Below are 27,352 nucleotides of genomic sequence, written 5' to 3' on the forward strand. Positions count from 1 at the left end.
ACAGAATTATTTCTGACACAGTATTAGAGGCGAGGACGTCCCCGTGCCGGTACCCGGGATACCTGGTGAGGCAGCGGCAGCACAGCATCTCCAAACAAACCCAGCAGCCTGCTCCCACCCCCAGCGCCCCAGGGGGATGAAAGGAAACGATCAGAAGGGAAGAAGCGATGGGAATTCAAGTGGCTCTAATAAAATATTCCCTTTGGTGGAGCAGAGGCTCACGGGCAGAGCCAGCTGCGGCGCGGCGAGCAGGAATGATGAGGAGAGCTGGGCCAACGTGAGAGCAAAGCAGCAGGAGGGTGAAGAAACACCTCTGACAGCAACACCGATGGCTCTGCCCTGCATCAACCCCATGCACCAGGACCCCGTGGACCCGAGGGCTCCCCAGCAAGCAGCAATCCCGACAGACAGAGAGGATTGCAATTTGGTTTGTGATCATGTAAAATACAAACAAGTGTATACAAATACACATCACACCGGCATGGATGTAAAAAAAATCAGCACTTACAGGAATACCGTATGGCACCAGCACTGCCCAAACATCCCTGGTGCTCACCCCGATGCAGATGGGATGTGAGCAGTCTGAAATCCAGAGGAAAGCTCGCCGACCGTGAGCCAGCAGGTCACACCGGAGCTTAGCCCAGATCCGCTCCTCCACATCAGGAGCGGTGAATTGGGAGTTAACGTCCCCAGGCAGAGGAGCGGGGTGAGCAGCCAGCTCTCCCTCTGCCACGGCTTGTGAAGCACTTCATGCAGTTGCAAAGCTTCAAAACAAGGTCAGCCGGATCAGCCCCACCACTTCAAAGCAAGAATAGGTGAAGTTTCCACTCTCCAAACCATTGGATTCCGTGGTTCGGATTTATCTACTTTCTCCCAAACATGAAGTTGCTTTTAAAAAGGTCTGAGGCACACAAATATTTAAAGCATGCACATGCGTGTGAGTGTGTGCGTGCATACGTACATGCACACGCTGCAGCTTAAGATACTGAGGATATAATCACTCTAGTAAAGACAGCTTCTTAAACAGAAATATGTAACCATTCTGGCCAGGAACCAACCAAACCAAACCCTCCCTGGCCCCAGCCCAGCCATTTAATCAGACTAAGCCAAGCCTTTCCGTGGTGCCCCCGAGCCAGGCACTGATGGCCTTTCCAGGCTGCCCACTCCAGGAACAAGGCAGAGCATCGCCTCGCACACATGGGAGGCTACTTTCATCACACTGTTTATAGAGCAACCGACCTTTATTTTAGAGATAGCTTAAGTAAAGTAACATGCAAAGAAACACGTGAGTAAGAGTCTCATCTGCCTCGGGCTCCTGTAAATCCTTTTCTTTTCCTCCCTCGTAGCACAATGCCTTGGACGCCTGTTATTCATCCCCGTAAACCATGGCGTGTACATCCACGCCGTCTGTCCTTTGGCTGGAGCTGTGTTTGCAGATTTCCCGTGGGAAAGGAGGTGCTTCACTTCTGAAGAATAAAACCAGAGCATTGCATGGGCCACGGGGATGCTGCAGGGGCCCGGCTGCCTGCACTGAAGGGTTTCGCAGAACCTGGCTGGGAGGCGAGCAGCAAAATCACCTGCAACTTGCCACGATGCAAGTGTGCTTTGTGCCCACGGGAGCACAACTCCACGACAATCCCGGCGCATGACAACTCCTCTTCCGCAGCATCTTTCCTCCTGCCGTACGTCTGACCCTCTCTCCCCCCTGTCTTCACGCACCCTCCGTATTACATGCCTGGCCAGGTTCCTAGAGCTGAATTTGGAGTAAGTACAAAACCTGCTTGAACTACAGACAAAATCTGTATTAAGTCAACTGGGATGAGGGGTCTGATATTTGCTGAGAGTATTTCATAAATTGCAGGTGTTCTGTACCCCATGCACATTCAAACAAGTCAAGATGAAATACGGTCTTCAACTTAACATCAGACCTCAGTCTTCAAAAACTGCGAGGAACACAATTTATATATCAACCTTCTTATATTAAACAGGATTATCTTTAAAAAGAACTGTTACATATTTACTAGTTTACCATGAACAAACGCTTTTGTGGGTTTTTTTTTGTGTGAAGATACCATATTATTTTATAAAACTGACTCAAGTCATTTGCCCTGTCTTTGGAAATGTGCATATATTTCAGAAGAGGTTCCGAATGTCTTCCTCATTAAAAAAAGGCATGGAGAGACATCGAGGGATGCCGCCAGCACCGCTCACGGCCGGTGGCCCAGCAGCAGGACCAGGGCGATGGCAGCGGCAGGGCCGGGGCGGGGGGCCACACTCCCGCGGTTGCTGCTGGGGACCATGGCGCTGTCTTTGCTTTGCTGATTCAGAAGCTGCTTGTTTGCAGTGGTGTCGTCCATATCCAGGTCATATGCCAGCTCTGAAAGCAGAAGGAGGGAGGTGGTTAATAGCAGGCGGTGCGTGCCAGCATCCCAACGCGTGGCACATCCAGCCCCCACCAGCACTGGGGTCCCCGGCGCAGCCCGTGCTGGCAGCTGGGGACAGCTGGGTCCGAGTGTGGTCGAAGGCATCATAGCAGGGGTGGATGGGCCAGAAGACTTTAGCAAACATCTTGTCGGTCCTGCACCCAGCGGCAGTCCCAGAGAGCCTCCCAGTACCCTACACCACATTTTATGCTTGGAAAAACCAACAAATCACAACTCTAAAGTGCCCCAGTTAGAAAACCAAAGAGATACGGGGATCTGGCTTACTGGAAAGCTACTCTCAAAGAAAATCAGCTGAGCTTTGGAGCGGGTGCTTAGCAATGCAAATCGTGTCTGCTCCCCAGACACCGCAAGGATGTGAGGAAACCCAGGCGAGCACAAATAGTCTCCCCGAACCCAGACGGAGCACAAGGCCTTGCTCACCGAATACCTCCTGGTTTGAGGACCCGAGAAACTCTGTGTTTCTGCATTACTGCAGTCTTATGTGTGCGCAAATTATGCTCCTTACAGTACTTTCAACACATCCATTCCATCCCCTGTCCACCTCATCAAAGCACTGGAGAGCGAGGAATGTGAACGGATCACGCACCCCGGGCATGCTGGTGTTGCAACATGGGGACTTTGATATGAAGCACATGGGAGCTCCAACCCAAGAAAATGTCCAGTATAAAAGTTTTGATAGCCCTGGCAAAGGAGCATGACATTAATGGGGGAAAACCTTGTGGCAACCCATCACTGGCTGCAAAGGACCTGCTGAGCAGTAAGACCCTGGGACAGGGAGGAATAAAAAGTCCAAACAGACAATGTGGGAAGGCAAGAAACCAGCAATTCTCAGGGCTGAGAACAAAAAGCAAAAGGTGTTTTAAGATGCCATTAGCCAGCTCCACCTGAGGTGTTTGTACCTGCCGAGCATGTGGACCGAGTGGGTGTACCCATGCTTGACTCAAGGCAATGGGTCCCTCACTCCCCTTCTCATGCTGCTGCTGTCTCCTTCTGGTCCAGGTTTCTCACCCAGATGGGGATCAGTTAAGCCTGTTCATCTCATCCCCAGAGCCTGGCCTCTGGAAGTGGAGGAAGCTGGTGGTTTCCATCAGAAGAGACCCTGGCTCAAGCCTTTCACAAGCCCTCGTGGATCATGAGCATACTGACGGGTTTGGATCATCCCACCCCACCCCTGAGAGAGAATCCAAGAGGCTGAATAAACACTCCAGCTAAAAAACACCGCATCAATCCAACGAGCACCACTGCCAAGGCAAACAGGCAGTATTTCTTAATCAAAAATACCCAAACACTGCAAAACAAAAGCAAAACAATGTTAGCATGACAAGTGAGTCAGCCCAGGCCATCAAAGAGGGTCAGAAATGGCGGAACAGGAGCAGATATCCACGCACACAAAGGGCCAGATGCAAGCAAAACCTGCCTGGTAAACCGTCTTTTCCAGGAGATTCCCACAGACACCAGGATTCCTCTTCTCCACAACTTTCCTGCTTTTCTTCTTAAGAGTACAGCTATGCTGCTGCCCTCCAGAGCTGCACACCCACGGGCAGAGCAGGGAAAGGCGCCACCATGACAGGGATGCGCTGGGAGGCCACCTCTGCCCATCCCGTGCTGCCTTCTGAGCACAGAAAGAAAAAGTCCCTCTGGCTCAAGGGATGCTCAGGCTTTGGGGCAGTTTGGGAGCAGCCTGGCTGCACCATCTTATTTCCCCAAGCTCGTTTCTGCAGAATAAGTGAAGGGATTTGAGTTAATAAAATTACATTGGATTATTTTTCAGGTGGTTGTTTTACACAAGACGCCTCAGCTGGTACAACGTCCCACCAGGGCAACGATGGCCTGCCCTGCTGTGTTTTGGAAGGTGTTTCCACACACCTCAAAGATTCCTGAAACCTAAAAGATGCCCCATGGGGTCGCAGCACCATCAGGCACCGGCGTGCTTCCAGACCAGCGATCTGCAGCTGATCAGCAGAGCTTTTGGGGCAGAATATTCTCTTATTGGACATCCTAGCAAAACTAAAAAAATCCACGGGAACTGAGTAACTACTCTTGCCTTCAGTTTAGAAATTTGAAACAAGAGTGTTTCAGCAAGGTCCTTAACAGCGCAAAGGGTTTTGACGTTCCCATTTAAAGCCTCGTTCTGCGACGTTGTAATTTATGAGATGCGAGCTCCTGTGCAGTTAGCAATGCAGCAGCTGAATCGTGCTGGAAACGTTCAGCCAAAGCGTACCAAAATCATAATTTCAGACATATTCTTTTACATGGGAAAGTTCTGAATTCTGGGATTTCACCTGAACTTGAGTAAGGGTAATTTTTTAAATCATGGCATTTCATCCAAATGGAATGGCGATTCTCTCATTCATCCTCTTTGACCAAATTAAAGAGAAGGGAACAGAAACCCTCTTGTCATCAGCTATTTGACAGCTATTTTCCTAGCCTTGTTTAACTGCTTCAGAAGTTTAGGGCTTGGGCGTGCTGTTTGTTTTCACTGTTCCTTCCATTGTTTCCTTCTCTGGGCTTATTTGTGCCCAACTGTATTTTTAGGCTTGATGGATTTAGCCATACGTCTTTTATTTTGTATTAATAATGGATCTGCAACTCTTGCAAATCCCTTTCACTAAACTTTACTGACCTTTGCTAGGAGGAAAGGAAAATAAAAAGTATTAGCCTCTAGCAGACCAGAGGCAGCTGATAACCAGGTCCAGGCAATAACAATGTAAATAAAAATATATAATAAAAATTAATAATAATAATAAAAATTAATAATAATAATAATAATAATAATAATAATAATAATAATAATAATAATATTTCAAATCCAGGAATCCAAATTAGCAAATGTTGCTAAGCAAGTACTTCTTGAGAAGGCTTCATTACGGTTTCCAGCCTTCGTTAGCATCCCTGGTTAGTCCAGGTCACCGCCGCATCCCTGCACCTCCCGCTCCCACAGCCCCCAGGAGAGAAGGAGCCCCGGCTCCAGGGATGGAGCTGCAGGATGGCCGGTGGGGTAGCAGAGACTAACCTCCCACGTACGCCATTTCGGTCACTTCTGCCCAAAACTCTGCCTTTACGCTGCAAAATAACCCGAGAGAAGCTGCTCCTCAGCCATCTTCTGCACTAAACATCTCCGCTGCCCCAGCTGTGATCATCCACTTAATTTGCAACAGTTTCTGCTACGAAGTGGCCCTTTGGCCTGCAAAAGCTTTTTTTTGGGGGGGGAGAACTAGAAAAATCTGTTTCTGTTTATAATCAGTCAGAGTCCAGAGGGTATTACCAACAATCTGCACTAATTTACGTATTCAATCTTCACTCATTTTGGCCCCTCTTGTCCTCTGGGCTGCGGATTAGATAATCCCCTTAAAATAATAGTCAATCATTAGCTCTGCTTTTTTTTTTCCCTGCATGCAAGCCGAGCAAGCGTGCCGTGCCGTTTCCCGGAGTCCTTACGCAGCTGGTGAAAGGTCTCCAGCCGAACACAAGCCGGTCCCTCCGGAAGCATCTTTTGTAACAAAAGCTCCTCTAACACAAAGCTGCTGCACTCTGCTCTCCCAGGACGGCAAAAGCTTCAATGGTCTCGCAACGTGGATGACAAAACCTGCCGCCAGCTCTACAACATGCACTTTCCACACCCGCAAAACGAAGCGGCGGCATTTTTCCGTGGATTAGGACTAGAATTAGGCGCACCGACTCTGTGCAAGCTTATCAAGCAGGAATCATTAAAAAGCTCTTCTTGCTGAACGACGCTAGCTTTGGAGATGGCTACAAGACAGCTGAAGCGGGAAGAGGTTGGGTTTGAGTTGGTATAATACGTCCCACAGCAGCTGGTGCAGAAGCTGGATGAGTAGTGGCACGCAGGCAGCGTTACGGCAGGCATTCCTGTGCCAAATCCACCGCTACCTACCGAAACACCCCTTTTCAATCCTAAAAGGGCAATACAGTCTTAAGCAAAGAACTGATAGCAAATGCCTCTCCGGCAAATGACCTCCAAGAAGATGGTGCCCGGCTTCTGCGGGCTGGCTCGGCTGCTGCCCAGAGCACGGAGCCAGGGAATGTTATCTCGTAGGCAGGCATCTGGGCTGCCTGCTTGCCAAGCCTGCCCTGGCAGATGGCTCCAGCGATGGACCTAATATAGTAACAGAGTTGTAATTGATGGCCATGCATGACAACCACTTCGTGGCGTCACTTGATAGCTCTGCTGGTGCCCTGTGCAGCAGCAACGGGTGCAAAGGGGATCCCCCCACGGGCAAAACCATTGTGCCTAACGCAGCGTGTTCACCAAATGAGGCTGCCGAGTGGGCCAAAGCACTTGCGGGGACGTGGTGATGGCCCTTGTTTGCAAATGATGGAAACGCTGTGGTGTGAAGGGACTAGGGAATGGATTGTGACCATGTGTTTCCAATAAGCACAAAACACATCAAGTAGAAATGTCAGAGACAAGTAGGGCAGCTTGGCAAGGTCTGGCAGCTCTCGTGGTCAGTTGTGAACATCTGCCTGCACATGTCCTTCAGGATTTGTCTAGGAAAGCACATGCTACCATCGCCAACAAAAATTACAATCTCTGGGGTGCACTGCTTTATTTAATTTTTTTAGGCAGCAAGCCTCATCCGTGTGGGGCACAGGTTGCCAATAGATGCAGTAGACTCTGGCTGTCTCCAGAGCAAGACTGGATTTCTTAAAGAGAGAGGTGTTTGAGTCAAGCCCAAGCTGTTGACTCATTACAAGGTGAAACGTAAGAGCCTGTAATCACACAGATCAGACTGCCTGACCCTGGCTCCAACTCTCCCCATCTTTACAGCACCAACCACTTCACTCTCACAGGTGTTTGCACCTGAAATCTAGAAGAACGGTCCAATTTCATCCCAAAGTCTTCCTGTTGGAACACCCAAAGCTCTGCTGACCTCAGCCTCCAGCTACCTGGCTTTCTCATGCAAACAGCTCATACTACAAACACACCTCTGCATCCACAAAGACAACGTCTGAACCCATCCATGGAGTTACGCAGCCACGACTGTGCAGAGAGAGCCGGGATCCCCAACTCTCTGCTTCTCCAAAACACCTTAAACTCTTCCAAACACCTAGCCAAGCACGGTTTCATCTCACCACGGAGGCTTTGCCCTCTGGCTTATTACCGCTAAAATCCTGGAGCACCAACAGGTTTGCCAGTTGTCTTCTTGCGGAATGAGCTGCAACAGCCCAGCCATAGGTGCGGCCGCGCCAGCGCGTAATTAAAGCACTGAGCCGGGGCTGGCCGTGATGCTTGTTTTGGCACGGTTGCAAGATCACCAAGATGGATGCGCAGCATGCGCATGGTCTTGTGCCTCTGCTTTTCCACCTCCTCCGCAGCAATTTAGGAGGTGCGGCTCTTGGCAATATGGATTTGGAAAAAAAAGAAGAAAAAAATCCGGCTCAACACCATCCCGCTGCCATCGGCAACGTGGCCAAGGAAGCCTGGCGTGGCTCAGCAGCAAGTGGTAAATCCAACTTCCTGGGCAGAAACCCAAAGGAATCAGGTTTGGGATTGCTGATTTGCAAACCAAGACTTTTCCCCCGCTCGCCTTTTCGACACATCCCAGCTACCAGCATGCCGCTGACGGCTCGCACCTGCAGTGCGTGTTCACGGGTGACCCAAAGACCGCAGGCACCACCACAAAACCAGCACTGATTCGAAGGAAGTTCCCCCAGGATTGAAGCAATCTGGAGGGCAGCAACCAGGTTAACTTGGGGGGACTAAGCCATCCAGCACAGAGAGGTGAGGAAGCTCCAGCTCAGCCCCACACCAGGGGGTGCGACCAGGTGCTGCTCAGGGTACACAAGGCAATTGGCCGTAAGCTCTATGGGGTAGCCAGTACGCACGCCCCGGCTCCCCAGCCTCCAGCACCACCACAAAAGTCTCATCCATGGATGTCTTCAAGCTTTCACGGGGGCAAAGGGACAAAACAACTCCAAAAACCCAACACATCACATGGCACGGGCAGAGGGGCTGCACCATGGCCTCAGTTCAAGTAACTACTCCTCCACTCCACCTTGGCCAGAGGCTGGTGGTGAGAAAGGGCTATCATTTATGACCTGGGCCTATGTTTACTTTGAAAACGTACTCATTAAATTCCTCTTTGCTCCTTGGTGTGCTGTAGATTTACCCCAAAGAGAATCTGGCGTCTGCAATTGCATTAATCATTTTCCCTTTGGCAGCAAGAGTTTCTGAACTGTACTCGCAGAGTGGAGCCACAAAAACGTGTTTAGCAAACTGCACTCATGTAATCTATTAAAAATTAACAAATCTCATTAGCATTATTAATTGGAAATGCCAGAGTCCTTGTACTTTGATGATGAAGCAGCATGCCCTGGTCTGATATCCAGCTGTACTGTCCAGAAAAAGAGCTGCTGGAAGTAGGAGAGAAGAACTGAAAAACAGGGAGCTAAACACGGACAGCCAAAAGCAGCTACAAAGGCAGGAGTCAAGAAAGAAAAAGAGGAAAAGCTGGAAACAGAAGAGTATGAATGGATGTGAAGTGATTTATGAGGCAGCAATATAAGACTGAGTCAAGCAGTGTTCCTGCAGATCCCCCATGTATCTCAGCCCACCCAGACTTGGAGTCACCCTCTCCCTCTGTGGAGACCTTCAAGGTCTAAACCCACAAAGCGATCCCTTCTGATCACTCTGCTGTCACCTGAGACATCTGAGGACAGTCTTGATTTTGGGAGGTAATGCTCCCAGTGACAAGAGAGCAAAATGAAAAGCTTCAAATTTCCTCTAATGACCAAAAACATCATCATCACACCAAACTGAAATTTTCTCCTTCATCTTTGCTCCCCCAAATGCACTTTGCTATGGCATGACCAGGACAGGCAGCTCTGGCTTGCTACCTGCTGGCCTTCAACTCTCCAAGCTCGGGACATTTAGTGACATTCATGTACTAGCAAGACCTGCCAAGACGCAGTCTTAAGCAATGAATGGAATGGAAGGGAATGGCAATGGTCCCTGCCTTCCAGATGCCAGCTGCCAAAAGCAGCCCTCAAGGCAGAAGGATGTTTCTCATTGCTTGATCAGAAAACCCATGGTGGTGTTACGGCACCCAGAAACATCCAACATCTTCCTTTGTGACTCACCACTTATGGAAACCAGACATGAATGGGGCCTAGGCCACGGAGACCGGGGCTCGTGGCATTCATGCTCCAAGTAGGCAACCAGAAATGTGTCTCTTCGATCACAAGGGTCCAGGACTTCGTGCAATGTCTACACTTAGTCAAAAATCCCTGGACATCCATCATTCCCTTATTCTTGTAAGGAAAAGAAAAATCAAAGGCGGATGGTGTTTTGCTCCTCGAGCATGCATGTAAAGAAAGCACCTGAGCCACGCTCCCAGCCTGGGGATCAAACTGACAGGGACTCCACCAGGCTACAACTTGTGACACCAAGGAAAACACCTGGAGTGAGATTTCGGGTCATAACACAAGAATTTGGGTTGGGCATGGACATACCTGCTCAGCTCACAGGTAGAGCTGGCAGGTAGGCTCAAACATGGTGGTTCACACACATCTGCTCAGCCTGCCTGCGCTCCTGGAGAAACGGCCCAGGGTTTTGTGCTTTTACACTGCCCAGGATCACTGGCATGGATGGAGAGCAAGCTCCCCCGATCATGCTGGGGGAACGCTTGCAGAGCACAGGTTGAGGTGAGAGCCCTGGCAATGGAAGGAAGCCAAGAGGCTACAGCACTGGCCGGCTTTTTTAATTGTGTTAAGCTGCTAAAATCAATCAATCAATCAATCAATCAATCAATCAATCAATCCCTGGCTCTGCATTAAAACAACATTAAAGTGACTTCAGCCTATAAAAATGGGGTAATGCAGGAGGCCCTGGGAAACATCACCATACCTGACTTTCCCACTTTTATATATAAAAAGAAGGGTTGGGTTCATAGGCGGGAACTTTTTAACAGCTTCAGGTCATGTTCCCTGCGCTGTGTGCTGGAAGGAGCCTCAGGAGCAGCCGCTGTAGTCTGAAACCAGGATCTGGCTTTGCACTGCCTTCTGCATGGCTGCAGAGAAAGACCCAAATTAGACCCAGCTGCTCACCGGGTGCACATAACTTCTGATGCAAAACCAGGGCTGATTCCTGCTGCCTGCCTCCCTCCTGGACTGAGAGGAAACCCTGGTCCCAAAGCATTGCTGGAATGACAGCGCCAAAAGATAGAGCTGGATGGTGGCAGCAGCTCCGACGGAAAACGTGGCGTCATCCCAACTGAGCGCCAGGACACCGTGGCTGTGGTGCTCAGGCTGTGTCTGATCCATCTCATCACACTTGCTCTTTCCTGGGGGCCAGGCGACTCCCCATCACACCTGGGGACCCGCGGCTGGGACCTCGTCAAACCAGTGCTCGCAGCTGGGACCATGGTGGAGCTCAAGGAGACCACCTTGGCTGTCCCTACCCCAGAAGGAGGGAGCAAAGGAGGGAGGGGATCAGCCCCGGGCTCCTGCCTGGCACCTCCCCAGGTCAGCTTGTACGTGCAGCCACAGAGGGCACTGGGGACAGGGCCGCGCAGCTCACGTGGGAGCATCCAAATTGCTCTGGGGACACATCCGTCCGCACAGCGAGCAGGTATCGGCTGAGCAGGGCAACAAGGGGATGACAACGCAAGAGGACTCCGAGGTCCAAGCCCATGAACGCCTCCCCCTCCGCCCTGTCTGTAGCAGTCATGGCTCAGTCTCAGGAATGTCACAATCGCAGTGGAAAATCAAAATAAAAAGGCTACGTAATCCAGTTTGTAAATCCCTTGAAAAATACAAAATCCTCTCTAAAACGGATTACAGAGATTAGAGATAAAAGTTTCCTGGAAATCAAGAATTGCATTTCAGCCTCCCTCCTCTCCCACCCTCCCAGAAAAGGGAAAAGAGATGGGCTCGTGCCCCACCCCACCCCACCGTGCTCCTCCCTGGCCATCACTCCAGCCTCGGGGAGCAACAGCAGCTCCCTCCAGCCCCTGAAAACAGCACAGCTGTTTCTACCTGATTTTGCCCTGAACACTATTTTGGGGCATTATCTACTGCATTTACCTGACCTCACGGGCAACATGCATCAGGGGTAGGAAATCTGCATCAGGGAGAGGAGAAGATGCCTGCCAGCCTCCTGCATGCTTTTTGGTCCATCCTTTTTCCGAACAGGACCACGCAATGTGCTGCCGCGGTTTTGTGAGCTGCAGGAGCTGCACCCAGCTTTGCAGGTCCCCAGCAGAAAAACATCCTCTTAAATCCGGGTGGTCTTCTAAAAATCAAGATGTTTCACTTGGCTATGCCAATGATAACAACATTATCAACAGGAGAAAGGCCAAACACTCACATGTGCCAATTACATCAAAATATTTAGCAGCCATGCCATTATTATTCTCATAGATTAAAATCAGCATTTTGTTTAATATTTTGACTCAAGTATCCACAGTCAATGGTGGCAGAACAATTTTCTGTTGGGACGTTTTATTTCACGAGAGTTTTTGTGCTTTCATTCTTATTTGGAACAACAACAAGAACAAAAATTGCAATATTAGCATTCCCGGCAAAGCAACGCATTCCAGTTCCCGACCTGTTATTGCTCAAGGATTTCTGCAGCTGCAGATGCCTGTTTGGAGCTACGGTTAGGTCACGTTGAATGATGCTCATAGAATAAGGATCAAAACACTTACAGCTTGATCAAAAGGACATTTTATGAACATTGCAGCCCGGGTTAAGTGCCAATGTGAATACTTACATTTGCCCTTACATTAGCTCAGCTCAGTTCTAATAAAATTAACACCCTTTTAAATAACGCACTCAATTTTTATTTGTTTCATGTTTTTGTGCCTTATGGCTTTGAAAACATATCCTCAAAACCTTTCCATCACTCTGGGAACGTCTAGCTGTGTTAGGATCTGGAAATCAACTTCTTCTCCAGAGGAATAAGGGGGGGGTGGGGGTGTGTGTGCTGCTTTGTATTGTTCCTCCACCTGCTCTAACCTGAATTTATCCATCAAAGGTTGGTTTTTTTTCCCCTACAAAAGAGGGTAACACAGTCAAACTCTCTTTTCCCAGTAGAAATTACTACCTGTAAATAAACAACTAAAAACCGACCTACAAGCACCAGCAGCATCAATGCTCCTTTGAAAAGAGACAACAGAAAAAACAAAGCCGGGAAAAATCCAGTCTCTTTTCTGCATTTCACTTGCACATTAGAGGCAAAATGAACTTACCAGTCCAGGGCAGGGGACGTCTTACTGGCGCAATACAGCCGGTTAACTGTTCTTTAGAGATATTAATCTCAAAAGCCAGAACAGAAAGAGCATTTTCCCTCCTTTTATTTATTTATCTTTTTTTGTGCCAACTCACCTTAGCTGAAAAGCACATTGAGATTGTAATTATGGGAAGGCCTCATCTAGTAGATTTGTAAACTCAGCTATCGGCTTGAATTACTGGAATTAGCAAGGCTAATTTAATGTCACTGTTCAAAATAGCTCAGATTTGGAATTTCTTAATGGCCTTAGGAGAAGGAGTCTTTATGCATACTGCAATCTAGGCTTCATTCTTAGACTAAATTCCTTCTCATAGATTTTGTGAATGCCCTGTTTTGTAGCCAACACAAACTCTGTCCAGTAAAATAATGTAAGGACTCAGAATGAAAAGAGATTAGCTGTTCCCTGCTCCTGTTATTTTAAAGCAGAAATAACTTTGGCTTCTACTGATTCATAGACAAAGCTTGAAATGCAAAGCATGCTCAACTCCAGATTCAGCATGAAAAGGACCTTAAAATATTCCCGAGTGCAAGTAATGGACTTATTAGAGGGATGAAAAGAGGCACTTTTCAGAGAATCCCAAGCTCTTTAGTCCTGTCATATCAATAATCTTGCTTAAGAATTTCATTCTATTTACATTTCTTTCCCTTCCAAATATCCTGCCTGACTCCTATGAAATACAACATTTACGCTTTTAAAGCGTTAATTTATTTCTGTTAATGCTCGCTGGCAAGTGGTGTAAAATGTCTGCAGATCACCCAAAGCGTGAGCGGCTGCGACGGCATCAGGACGGCGTGTGAGAGGGAACAACTCTGTACGACGTGCAGTTTTACACCTGACAACTGATAAATGAGGAGGTAATTTTAAAGACTCGGTTAAAAGCATCTTCTTTAAATAATGACAGTTGATTGTGTTGGAACTCAACGTACCTGCAATCTGTTCTCCTCTCCTTTAACACCCACAAAAACAATGCTGACAGTGAGAAAAAAAAAAAAGCTTTATAGATATCAGGAAGGAAATATGCCTGGCTGTCCTTAAGCTACCAAAATACACTCTTTTTTATAACCCAGTTTGCTTAGTCTTTGCAGGATGGTTTAATCTAAAACCAACGCTAAACAACTAGTGGCGATTTTCCCTCTTTGTTTGAAGAAATGGCTGAAAAACAAACGTATTTCAGGAACGAATTACAAAAGCCTGTGTAGAAACACCAGGAAAGCAGATGGAGATGTCCCCTTTTTAAGGAACGAGGAGAGATTTTTTTTCTCCACTCAGCTCCATGTCCCCACGACAATTTGCACCGGTCGAGGAACATCATAGCATGGAGGGGATAGAAGATGTGTTGGGCTACATCTGCCCATGGCCCTCCCCAAGACAGCACTGGCAGAGACCAAAAATCCTCAAAACACCGCGGTACAAGGAGCGGCCATCCCGGGATGGCCGCACACGGCACATGGTACCGGCCAGTGATGACTTTCACAGACACAACCGTGCGGTTTTGCTCTAGAAAGGCAAAGCACAGCGATTGCATGCTGCCTTTCACCCAAGGGTCTCAAAGCACACTGCAGGCATTAATTACGCCTTCTGCTTTGCAGAGATTAATTAAGCACTGAAGCCTCATGGTTCCCGAGAGCCGAGCGCAAGCCTCCATTCACTGATGGCTAAAACTGAGCCAAGGTTGCAACGAGGCTTCATGAGCACTGATGGGCGAGCTGGGAAAAGCACCTCTGAGCACCCCGAGACGCTCTGCAGCAGCGGCTTCCTCCTCCTGGGATGCTTTTAATTCCTCTGGACACGTCCCAGCAAGTCACCCTGGGAAGGTTTTACTCTGAAAACACTCTTTATGGCAAGGCATGGAACGCAGAGAGACACCAGGGAGCAGGGAGGGTGAGGAGCAGTCCCGTCCCACAGCCATCTTTCAGCGCACCCGCTCAGCCTCTATTCCTAAGGACAGCCCAGCAGGTCACTGACGCTAGCGGGTCATTTTTCGTAATGATGAACTTGCAGTCCTGATAAGACATCCCGTGTCTGTCCACCAAGAAGCAACAGAAGCTCCTCAAATCATCCTCATTGCTTCGATGTGTGCTGCTGGCTGCCGGGCTGCTGTGTCACCCCTCCCTGGGTCGGACAGGCTGCAGAAGACCACCAGGCTGCCTTTTTCTGCCCATCCTCCCAACCCATCCAGCTGCGAGAGACATCCCCAGCAGCTCTGCCAGCAGAGCCATGGGAAGGCACCCTGACATGCACGGGTGCTTTGAGATGCTGCAGAAACCACCCTTGCTGCAACATTTGCAGAGCTGGCATCCTTCCCTGGGTCAAACCCGATGCATCGCATGGGACCTGTGCAGCCTCGGTCGCTCCGGAGGCCTCCCGTGATGCTCTAGCAAAGCTGCAGGGAGAGGCGGGGGATGAAACCACGATGCTGTGGTCACCTGTCTGGATGACTTTGTGTCTTCTCAGAAGTTGGTCAAGCCATTTGCCCAGGGCACAGGGCAATGATGGATTTAGATGAGCAGCCTGCTGACCCATAAACATCCATTGTCAGTGTTTCTTTAGCAACAAATGCCTAGATGAAATAGGTGACAAGTGCATTAAAAAAATATGATACCTGTGCAGCAGAGAGCTAGAAGGCAAAGGGGGATTGCCAGCCCCTGCAGCTAACAAAAAGTGCTGGCTGTGCTGCAGCTGCAGCCTGGGAAACCCATTAAGACCACATGGGGTGTCAAATTGTATGTAACATGAGTGCCGGGCTTGCAGGCACTATGTGATGGCAGCCCCGCGATGGAGCCGGCCGGGAACTGGGTCCAAAGAGACCAGAGGCGACAAGAGTTTCTCAGCACATGCCTGCCTTTGCCTCCCAAAACCTGGGAGGAGCGGGTGGAGGTAGGGATCCCTTGGAGAATGGATCCAGCTTGCTATAGGGGATCTGTTTGCTTTGCTTTAGGGTTAGTGCAATTGTGCAACCATGTGGTCCCCCAGCGTAGGTTTCAATGGGATGGAAGTGATTTAGGAACCTCCAGGCAATCCCACACAGTGGTCCTGGTTACCCCGTATCCCACATAACAGGAGCTGGTTAAGTATTTTTACAGATAGGTTTCTGCTCCTTAATGTATGCAACTGGTCAGGGTTAGTCTTACTGCTATTAGCAACCAAAATCACTCTCAAGCCTCTTGCTTCCCAACACAAGCACAGGAGTTCTTTTTGTTCAACATGTAGAAATACCTCCTTGCTATATCCTTACTTTTGGATTTTATTTTATCTTTTTGTTGGTACACAGAACCATTTTTCTTTTTTCCACATTTTCTAATGAGTTCTGGTGGTGGGAAGTTGTTTGTAAATCACACAAGCATTTGTTTTACTGGAAACATCTGCTTTAACACATTTGTCTTGAAAAAACATTTTTTTTTAAACAAAGGTATTAAGCTGCAATGTAAATTGGCCACATCTGTTTATGAGTCACTGCAATAGCGCTGCCTCCAATGCACCAGATCACACGGATCTCCAGGGGCCTGATCCAGCAGAAATTGGAAACTTACAGCTCGCTCTGCTCCCTTTTCCGGCACTGCTTTTCCAAGAGTATTGCTGCCTGATTTAATAAATTAAGGCCACTAAATAAGAAAGCCCTATTTAGCGTCTCCTAATAGCATTAAGTGTCTGGCCCAGCAGACACTTAAGTGTCAACATGATGCTTAAGCTGGTGCCCCACTCCACACGCACCTGAGGACCGAGTTCAGTGGAATTATTTGTGCGTGGGGGACGCTTGTAGCTGGGGACCCCGGGCTGCACCAGACCTACCTCTGCCCTCGGTGCCGTACCGCCTCTGCTGCCTTCAGCCGCTCAGTGCTGCCACTAAAAACACTCGGAGAAGCAAAATAGAAGGAAAGATATTAGCTGAACCTCCAAGATCAAAACCTGACCCACCAGCTGGTATTCATTCACTGGAAATACAAGGGTTGGCAGATCTTGGGCAGTGGTCTGGGGCCCAGGAGAAACCATTCAGCTTCATTTTCTGGAGTGGCTGAAGGAGAGCATCCACCGATGTTTTGGGGTGAAATAAAGCAAATGAGTGGTGGGAAGGGGGCATCAAAAAGGGCAAGGAGATGCCTGGAGAGGGCAGATTCAGGACGCCACAAGAACTGAAGGACCCAAATTGCCACGGACACATGCACACCACCTCACCAGGGCAAAGCTTTCTGACCGCCACCAAAGCCCACAGCCAGGAACATCCCACCAGAGCCCCGGAGGGGAACGCAGCACATGCAAAGCCTTTGCTGCCTGCACCCAGCTGCAGCGGCTCTTCAGCACAGCCTGCTCATCCAGGATGAACGCCTCCCCTGAAAGCACCAGGGTACCGCTGTGACCCCCCCACACCTGATATCTGCCACTGGTACCACATTTAGAAAAACTGCTCCATCGGCGAAAGCACCCACGGACGGATCACGTAGCAGCTGCGGGGAAGTGGCCATGCATAGCCGCATGTTGGCTACATGATGCTGGGCACACCTTACAGAATCACAGAATGGTTTGCATTGGAAGGGACCTAAAGATCATCTGGTTCCAACCCCCCTGCCATGGGCAGGGACACCTTCCACTAGACCAGGTTGCTCAAAGCCCCATCCAGCCTGGCCTTGAACACTGCCAGGGAGGGGGCATCCACAACTTCTCTGGGCAACCTGTGCCAGTGCCTCGCCACCCTCGTAGTGAAGAATTTTTTCTTTAATCTATCTGTCATTTTCAAACCATTACCCCTCGTCCTATCACTACACTCCCTGATAGAGTCCCTCCACATCTTTCCTGTAGGCCCCCTTTAAGTACTGGAAGGCCACTAGAAGGTCTCCCTGGAGCCTTCTCTTCTCCAGGCTGAACAACCCCAACTCTCTCAGCCTGTCCTCATACGGGAGGTGCTCCAGCCCCCTGATCATCTTCATGGCCCTCCTCTGGACCTTGAGCCTCTTTTAGTCTTTGCAAAGGCAGAAATAAAGCTGCAAGTGCCAGGAAGGGAAATGGAAGGCGACAGCACATCAGATGCTCCCTGCCAACAGGCGCTGGAGCACATGCAAGGAAGTTTGCCCTTAGAGGGAAGGGGAGAGGAGAGCGTTTCGGGTATAAATGCATTCCTTCACATTCTCTGTGCTTGCCTTAGCAGATGATTTATGTGGACAAGGGAAGAGATACTGCAGGCTGTGTTCTGCGATGACTTTGGGGAGCACACAACTTTTTTTTTTTTTATTTACTTTTTACTAGAATGATCTACACAGAACCAGAACAGGACGGGCGAATGTACCGAAGCTGCAGAGCAGCCGGCGGAGAGTTATCAGGGAGGCAGAGGATATTACTCAGACTCTGATAATAACCACCGGCTCCCACCTGCCAACTGCAGCCTGCCGAACACAAAAAAAGTCCAAAAACAGGCTGCAGCAGATGTCTGCCTCCCCATGCAGGAAGCGTCTCCAGTATCCATGGGACACAAGCAACTCCAAAATAGCTTCGAGTCCAACAATTTTACAGAGACTCAAGATACTGAATTAAAACAGGAAGGGGTGGGGGGGGGGGGGGAAGGGGGGAGAAGAAAAAGGATGTGTATCACATTGCAGTTGTAATTTACATTTTAGAAATCCTGCTGGGACTCCTGTGTTGGACTGAGATGGTGACGGATGCCCTGGCAGTCTGTCCAGCTGCCAAACCCAATGCAGCCAGCAAGGTCCCACAGCAGCCAGCAGTACCTGCCGCGACAATACATATGTCCCCGCACATCGTGGCATGTAACCACTGAGGGAGCAGCCAGCCAAGGGACGCGGCAGCATCCTGGGCATGCAGCAGGGCACAGGGTCCACCAGCATCCAGCAAAGAGTCAGCCCCAAGGCAGTGCTTCGGGCACTGGCTCCTGGCTGCTCAGGGATGGGATACGCAGAAAGGGCCCTCAGAGGAACTAAGGTGTGGGGAAGGAAAGGTGCTGCTGGCAGGTGACATCCTTGGGCTGGGTTTGCATTCAAGATCTGCGCTGGGTGCAGACCCAGCCTCCCATGAGAGGGAAGGGCAGAGCATCGACCCAGGTCCCATGGGAAGCAAAGAGCAAAGGAAAAATAGAAACAGACAGCAAGATGTTGTCAAGAACCCCAAATACCATTGAAGACATTTTCTGAAACAACAGAAGCTGGTCAAAATGCCAGATTTCCATTCCCACAGAAAACGGGGAATGTGCTACTGCTCCAAAGCAGAACAAAGGCAAAACGCAGCCAAATTTTCTGTTTAAAAAAAGAAAAAAAAAAAAAGGCAAGTTGACATACCACTCCAACAAAGTCCAATCAATTCACTTGGATTTCATTTTTTTCTGTGGTATAATTAAAAACGTAATCTCAAGCAGACTTTTAGACAAGGAGCCGCTCTGGAGTGAAAGCTGACAGCATTACCTTGCAGTACGGGCGAGCAGGCTGCTGCTGCATTTGTCTGCTGCAGGAGCAGAGAAAGATGTTTTAATTTATTTCCAAAACAAAAAAATCCTATCCAAAAGCCCAGCATGCTTCATTGCATCCCGGTTCCAGCAGAGAGGCATTTTCCAACACAAAGTCTTCCCATCAGAAAGCTTCTGACCTGTCCTTAAAACAATGTGAGGGGAGGTTAAATTTTGGGGTCAAGCCGCTTTTGCCCCACGTGAGATGCACCATAGACTCAGAAAAGCTGGCAAGGCCAACAAACTTCAGAAGCTCTCAGCTGCCTGAAATTTGTTGATATGGAAGGAAGCTCTCCTTAGAGCCACGAAAGCCATGGAAAACCCCAGGGCCAGAGATGGCTGGTGAAGGCAGAGTGCAGCCCGCCGGCAGCCACCGCGCAGGACGGAGGACATCTCTCCTCCAGTTCACAGCTCATCCATCCCAGCCACGCGAGGGGTCGGGGATCTGCTGGAGGTCCACCTGGGAATTGGGGGAGCCAGGGCTCGGATGGACACACCTGGTTCAGTTCATGTTACTCCTGCTGTTGGCCCCGGCAGATGTGCGCGCACAGGTCACGGCTAATGCACAACAGTCGAAGAGCTCCGTCCTGACGGATGATGAATCCCCCATTTCTGGAGTGCACAGAGCAGTGTTGACTCAGTAACTGATTGTGTCCTGGTAATACACTGACTGATGAGTGATTTGCAGCCCAGACCCAACCGCACACTATTTTCACTTGCAAAGCAAGGGGTGGGGAGAAAAGGGAAAGAAATGTGGATTCAAAACAATGAATCCTGAGAGATTTCTCTGGAGGAGCATCCCTTTCCCTCTTTCCAATATCTTTTTGGCAAGGACTAAAACGACAGGCTGCTTTCTGAGCAGCTCTGTGTTTCCTTCTGCTGGAGACCATCAACCACCAGAGCCCAGCTCCAGGATCTTGCTGGACTTGTGCACAAGTCCAGCATGGTCTCTCCATAGATTTTGAGAGCCTCATCTCAGGCAATGCCTTTTCCTCCACCCAGGCTACAACCCATGACTTTCCAGGGAGCATCACTGTTTGTTACCATCCAGACATCTTCCAGATATTTAACTCACAGCTTCATTTAGTCAGGCTTGATTAGATCATAGATACATACACTTGTGTTTATGGAAAGATGTAGAAACTAATTTTCAAGAATGCAATGCTCCCGTCTGCAGCAAGTAAGAACCTGTTGGATGCCGGGTAAGGAGATGGCTGCCGTGTAGGCTCTCACTCAACCGCATCTAAATAAACACCAGCTCCCCAGAGCCTTTGGTTACTGCCATAATGTGATGCTGCAACTCACACTGGTAGGTCATCACCACAATATCCTATAGAAAAACAAACACATTTGTTCAAATTTGAAGACGGGAACCGAGAGGTCACGATTTTTAAGGCAGTCTGGAGAATTTCAGCATTTCCCACCTTCCTCCCTTTAGCGCTCAAGAGTTCAGTGAAAGTTGAACCCGAAAGTTGAACCCAAAAGTTTTCCAATAAGTGGTGGCTTCCATGGTCCACCTGAAACATCATCTGTTTTCTTGGACATCTCCCTCAGGGCAAGAAGATGGACAGCAATGCAGCAGCCACAGCTGAGAGCCCAGGACCCTCTCCTAGACCCTTTCAATGAGACAGGGCCACCTGGCCCAATGTTAATTGTGTCTCCAGTTATTCACATAGCTGTATTTCCCCAAGGCGCTTTCTGGGCAGACGCATGTCGAGCTCATCCCGAGCCAAGCTGTGTTTAATAGTCCTTGATGGACCTTAGTTCTGTGAATTTGTCTTCTTGTGACTTTGACTCCACGTAACTCTGGGGGTCCCCGCTGCGTGATGTTCCTCCTGTTCAATCCTTGCCATTGCCCGTAGCCAAATCCCCAGCACCACGGCGGTGTGCGCCAAAGGATCCCAGTCTTGCTGACCCCAGTCTTGCATTCAGCTGGTGGCTGTGGTTTCTCAGTACCACAGAGCAGTAGCTCAGCTATAGTCTTGTCCCATGTCTGCTCCCCTTCAGTGGTGCCCAGGCGGTCAAAAACACCTGAAGTATAAGCAGATATGACAAATTGCAGCACAATCCCAAGGACCATGGGCACTCAGCACCCACTCGTCTTCGCTCTGCATCAGGGCTAAAGACAACGCAGTGAGGTACGCTGATCCAGCAGTCCACAAGGAAAGAATCTCAGCTGAACCAGCCTATCTTGGACTGCAGAGGAGTGGAAATGCTGCCAGGAGAGAAGGCAGCCTTTCTTCATGTAGGGTGCATCCCCCATTTTCTGAAACCAGGAGCCACGGCAGCCACGGGGCAAGAGAAGAATGGTCCAGCCCCGTACCCACAGGACATCTCCAGGATGTTTTGCAGCTGAGCGCCAGCACACCGTGAGTGCTGGGCACACACATCGGCCGGCATGGCTGGGACACACTCTGGGGCCGGAGCCCTCTCCTGCAACACCGATCAGGGCTGTGCCCTACAGCCTCATTTATTACATCCCCGTAATCGCTCTTATCAGCTTACCTGCAGTAAGGCATTAGTAAAAGCCAAGCCACTCATGAAAGGGGCACCCTCTCCTATGTGAAAAGTCAATCAACACATTATATTGTTATCAGGCTCACAGACAAACCTCTCTTTGTACGACAAACTGTGCAGATATGATGCCCTGACTATCAGTGTAAGGTTATCTTGTCGGTCCACTAGCAAGTAGCACCTGGTCTGCTTATGTCTGAAATATTCCTTTATTGTCATCCCTTAAAAAGAAATCCAGCTAAACTATTTTGTCTCTCTGCAATGAAAAACGGCACAAAAAGAAAAGCAAGTTTCTATCCGAGTTGGGAATTGTGTTTCCCAACTTCAGAAGAATTCACGTGTTTTCAGCCACAGAAAAACAGATTCATCATCCTTTAAAGATAAATATGACTATCACTATTGCAACTGGGCAGATTTTTGCATACTTGAAATTGTTTTGATGCGTTCAGTCATGTAAAATGCTGCACTCGGTAACAATTTAAAGATACATTAGCTCCCAAATTACACTGTTGAAAAGTATCTCTTTAGACGTTCCGGCATAATAGGAGCCATTATTCAAACTTGCAACCCAAATAAAGGGTAAACCTTTTGCCAGCAGACTGGCATGATAAACATCTGGGATTGATAAGCAATCATAGACTCAGAAAGATTTTTGTGCATTCGTACAGTGTAAGAGCAGCAGCATCATCTCATCTGACCTTCAGTGTGTCTCCAACCCATCAACCTCACCCAGTCACCTTATACTGAGCCCAACAACCAGCTTCATCTGTGCTGCTCTGGGCGTCCCAGAGAAGGATTTAGGTCAACATCTGCTCACATTGGGAGTGTGATGCCTGTGATTTATGGATATGAGGATATCAGGGATTTACATGCCCTCCACCAATCCTGCTTTAAAAAAACCCGGTACATCATTCTTTGCTTTGGGTCTGAATGGACTGAGGCAGTGGAAGTCAGCTCCTAAAAATACTAGAGACAAATTGCTCAGATGGACTTGGATCTGCAACCTGTAAGCACAAAATTGAAAAAGTTAAAAAAATATAAAAAATTTTTAAGAAATCAAAGCCAGAAAAACAGGAGCATGGGATTCATATGTCCAGTGGATTTACTTGCTGATTTCATGCATGTTTTTGCATATATGTAGCTTTCCTCATAGTGCAAACGTAGATGAATTTCTAGTTCTTCAGTTGCAGACTTACTGTTTCTTTGGAGGAAATCACAGCACAAAAGTTAAAAGAACCCTTCAAAATGTATACAATTATGTACAACGTGAGGCCTGGAAGAGTCACGGCAGCACAAACAGCCAGCTGAAGGATGCTATAAGCAAGCTCATCTCTGAAAGCCACCAATAATTTTCCCGGACTGTCAATAAAAAAAAAAAAAAAAAAAAAATCATTTTTGCTGACGTCAGAAGTGAATTAATGAACTTGTCACTCAATTAGAAATTTAGCGAACTGCTACATGTGACTCCCTCTCCATCTTCTAGCTTGTATTTGGATAGTGACAAAGAATTCTTGACATGCAACCAAATCTTCATTAAAAGGAGAAATTTCAAGAAACACAAACACTTGAAATAGAAAAGCAATAATCAGGCTATTGCACTGTTTTAGTTGGTACGATTCCAGCTCTTCCATCAGGATAATCTAGCTGACATTTGGCCTTGTCATTTTTTTGCCCTGGGACAGGATAAATGTCTTGTAAAACAGTAAGCTCCTGCTATCCTTGCTTCAGTCAAGCATTCAACAGCACCCTCTTTGGAAAAAAAAAAAAAAAAAAAGTTGCTGCTACAAAAATTATAGTTAAAAGTCCTAAAGCTTTTAGCAGATAGAAAAAACCAGTGGAAGGATGCTGTGTCAAACCAACACGACTCACCCTGCCGCGTGAGCTGAGGACAGGGCACCTCTGCTGAAGGCTGAGCAGAGCCACGTACAATAAATATTGACATTGTACGCATGATATTTTTCAGTAGGACAATCCAAGCCTGCAGGCTGTACAGCGGGAAGGCACAACAGCCACGTGGCCCCGCGCTGTCAGCAAAATCCACGCAGATGGGGACATTTTCCACCTGCGGAAGGAGTATTTTAAAAGTCAATCAGGTATTTGAAAAAATCTGTCTTTCTCAGCAGCCAGATGAACGTCCCAAGACCCAGCACTAAATGGAGCAGAGCGGTATCAGCAGATACTAGCCGTATCAGCAGGTACTAGCCACTCAGATACGGGCGCCCTGAAGGCATTTGCAGAGAAGCAATCACCATGATAAAGGATGGGAAGGGATGATCTTGTAAATATTTTAACTACTGTTGGTCTGTCTCCCAGCACAAGCATGGAGTGAGCCCTGGCAGACAACTGAGCGCTCCCAGGGTGGGAGCATCCCCTTTTCCAGCAGAAATACCCACTGCTAAGGAAACTTTCCCACAGGAATGGGCTGCAAAAACCAGGATGGCTGCACCCAGAGCAGCCCTGCCTGGCCTCCCATGCTGCCACACATGGCCACCGCCTCGGCAGGGAAACCTGCCCGGTACCCGTTTGCTCCCCAAAATGAACAGCCTTTTGCACCCCAGGAAAAAGCAATTCAGATGTCATAGTAGCAGCAGCATCTCCTGTTCCCTGCCACAGCAGGGGGATGGTAGGAGCTCAGATTCACAGCACCTCCAGAAACAAACCTGGGAGAAAACGGGGTGATGAGAGGAAGGTTACCAAAGGCTGAGCTGCAGGAACGACATCTCAGCACCGAGACCTCTAAAACGGGGAATGGTTTACTGGGACATTTGGAGATGTTTAAAAGCAGAATAGGATGAAAGTTGCAACTCACGGGGATTCAGAACAGCTTCCAAAAACACGGTGCAAGGAAGAAAACAGCAGGGTCCCACTCCGTGCCCACACAGGGCATGGCCACACGAACACGGCAGCCCCTTCGCTCTGGGAAGGCGGCTGCCAGAGACATCACCCGCTCCGCAACCTGGCCATATTCCCCTTTGGAAGCAACAAAGCCTTTGTAACATGTATAGAGGAGTTACCAACAAATGGTTTTTCCACCTGGGAAGAAACCATGCTCAGCCAGCCCAGGTGGCGATGCTCAAGCCTGCAATTTGAAGAGTGCTCTTGAAACAACCCTGCCAAGAGGATAAACCAGTGGCAAAGCAAGCCAGAAGCTATTAAAAAGTTACATATCTGGGTAAATCAAGGGACACTGTGCTGATCTTGACTTTCATCCAGCACCTGGGTATGGCATGGATTGCTGGAAACCTACACAGAGGTCCAGCCTGCCTGGCTGGTCCGGCAGCACGTGGCGGCAGCTGGAGCAGCAAACGGGCAGGGTGCAGGAAAACTTGGGGCTTCCCTGGGGGCTCGAACTACAAACTCCCCCTTAGAAATAACCAAGGGAGAGCAGAGATGCAAAACTAACTACAGGTTACGCAGCAGGAACAGCCAGGCAGGGGAGCTGTTTTACACACAGAAACTTGCAGAACCATCTTTATGTCTTTATTGCACACATCTATCCTTACATATCTCATGGGATGAGGCCAACTTCCCTTCCCAGGACAAACTATTTCTACTTAATTGTGCCAAATCCATCTGTTCCCAAGACAACTTTTGTTACTGCCTAACACAGATATTTTGGAAGGGTAAATCTTCCCCTCATCCTCCCACTGCCCCCCCTCCCCAGTTGCTGGATCGTTCAGAACATTCCCTGGCTGATGCTCTGGCCACTAAAAGGAATTTTTTCCTCCTGGCAAAGCTTGTGAGATGCCCAGGGGCACAGCATCCCCGCACAGGTGAGCTGGACCACACCACCTTTGCAGACCCCCCCGAAAAGCATCTACCTCCTCTCCCCCAGTGCCTGCTAAAGCCACCCGCCTGGCGCAGGAGCTTCTCCAGCACCCATGTTTTATTTTCAGGCTTTCTGGCAACGAGCTCACTGGTTATAGGTGGCATCTCGAGCGAGAACGCCGGAGGTGAGCTAATTAGAGGGTGGCTATCTGGAGCAGCAGCGAAGCGCCAGCCACCCCAGGCTCCGTTTGCTTTGGGTGCCTGTTGTAGGATGCCGATCCCAGCGGTGCGCGAGCACATGTTTGCGTCGTACAGCCTGGAAGACATTTGCACTGACTCGTAATTTGGGGGAAAATACTATAATTTATTTGCAGGCATGATTTGCCATTGGTGTGGCATAAATATATGTGTGTGTATGTACACAGCTCTATTTTTAGAGCTGCACGGCCAGGGTGCCGGCTCCACAGTTACTCCATTGACAAACAAGATGAGCTCTTCTCTGAGCTGGGAGGTTTTCAGCCCTCCCCCTTATTGTAAACATTATCTGCCTTCAAAATCCTTAATGTGTTACAGATGTGACAAACAATAAAAGACCTATCATAAAAAAAAAGCCTGCCATCTCCATGTTTCCCACTGGGGCAACATAATAATGAATTTATTAGCATATAGCGCTCACCAACATATGTTTATAGTCATTCACAAACTTTTGACTTGACAGTTTACAAGTATGTTTAAATCATTAAAGTTTAAGTTGACTGTCCAGTTATTACAGGCTCATTATAAATAGGAAACAAAGGTTACATTTTATACAACAGGCGATAAATCAAAACTAGTCTGTATTTGAGACTGACTTTTTTTTTTTTTTTCCTTTTGCTCTTTTCTTGTCTCCACGTTTTCAAGACCTTCTGAGGGGACATCTCGGTGAGGCCAGTACCAAGCTGCCAGTTAGCTGGCAGGACCAGCGGTACCCACGCCAGCGAGCAGGAGAAACTCCGACTGCATCCAAGAGATGCAAAGACCTCGGAGGTGGCAAATTCTGCCAGTGTTTTCACTCAACTGCCAGCCAAACCCAGCGCCAGCCCCAGGCACCCACCTCTCCTCCTCCCCAAGGCATTGCCAAGTCCACCTGCAAGGCTTGGGAAACCCTTCGTAAGGGAGGAGTTCTCCACTGCCATCACGAGGCCAAGGAAATTTCCTCCTAAGCTGAACAAAGCCTCTAAGAAAAGGAAAGCAAAGCACCCAAGCTGCGTCCCCCGACTGCGAACCCCTGGGAGTCGGCAGAGGCACTCAAACACCCTCCTCCAAAGGGGTTTTTGGGTTTGACCAGTGCGCTACGACACAGACCCCCCCCAGCCATCCAGCTGCATTCCTGCCTTTACACTGCAGAGCATCCAGCATGGGATAAAACCAGGGAGCCAGTAACTCAACCCCAGCCACTCCCAGTCCTTTCTGCCTCTATTACAGGGTAACCACCTTGGGAAGGAGAGAGATAAAGCCACACTAAATGCAAAAGTTCATTTTGTAAACTATTTCCAGATTTCAAAGCCTGGCATCATTTCAAATCGGCATGCTAACCTAAAATTTAGAATTTGCGGAAAGGGGAGGGGAGAATGTGGAATGGTTTCTGGTCCCTTTTATTTCGTGCTGTGTACATGTGATATGATATGATGGAAAAAAATTAATTGAAAAATACCCTTTCAAAGTAAAAAGAAATATCATTCTCAAAAATGTTGAAAGTGAGTATTTCCACACCATCAGCAACTTTTCCCGGGCTTGTTTCCAACATAAAACTTGAACAGAGTCACAGTTTATATCCAATACCAACCAAATAGGATTCTGTCACTGTCAGATCAGCTTTGCCTTTCTGTTCTAAAGCAAAACACAAAAAAAGAGCATTATGGCACAGGCAAGTGAGGAAGAACCACAAAGTC

General features: G+C 48.6%; 1 protein-coding gene across 6 annotated transcripts in view; it reads right to left on the reverse strand.

Moving 5' to 3' along the window:
• Positions 1 to 1,245: 1,245 nt before the first annotated feature.
• GPC3 (glypican 3) overlaps positions 1,246 to 27,352 on the reverse strand; it is a 170,122-nt gene continuing 144,015 nt past the window's right edge. For all 6 annotated transcript variants that reach the window (XM_087749004.1, XM_087749006.1, XM_087749007.1 and 3 more), the window contains one exon: positions 1,246 to 2,377. In XM_087749004.1, the coding sequence (XP_087605130.1) occupies positions 2,208 to 2,377 (170 nt within the window). In that variant the 3' untranslated portion in view covers positions 1,246 to 2,207. The remainder of the gene's footprint in view (positions 2,378 to 27,352) is intronic.

This window comes from Nipponia nippon, unplaced genomic scaffold, assembly GCF_047370975.1.
Source record: "Nipponia nippon isolate SJK-2023a ecotype South Korea unplaced genomic scaffold, ASM4737097v1 scaffold_12, whole genome shotgun sequence".
NCBI lineage: Eukaryota > Metazoa > Chordata > Aves > Pelecaniformes > Threskiornithidae > Nipponia > Nipponia nippon.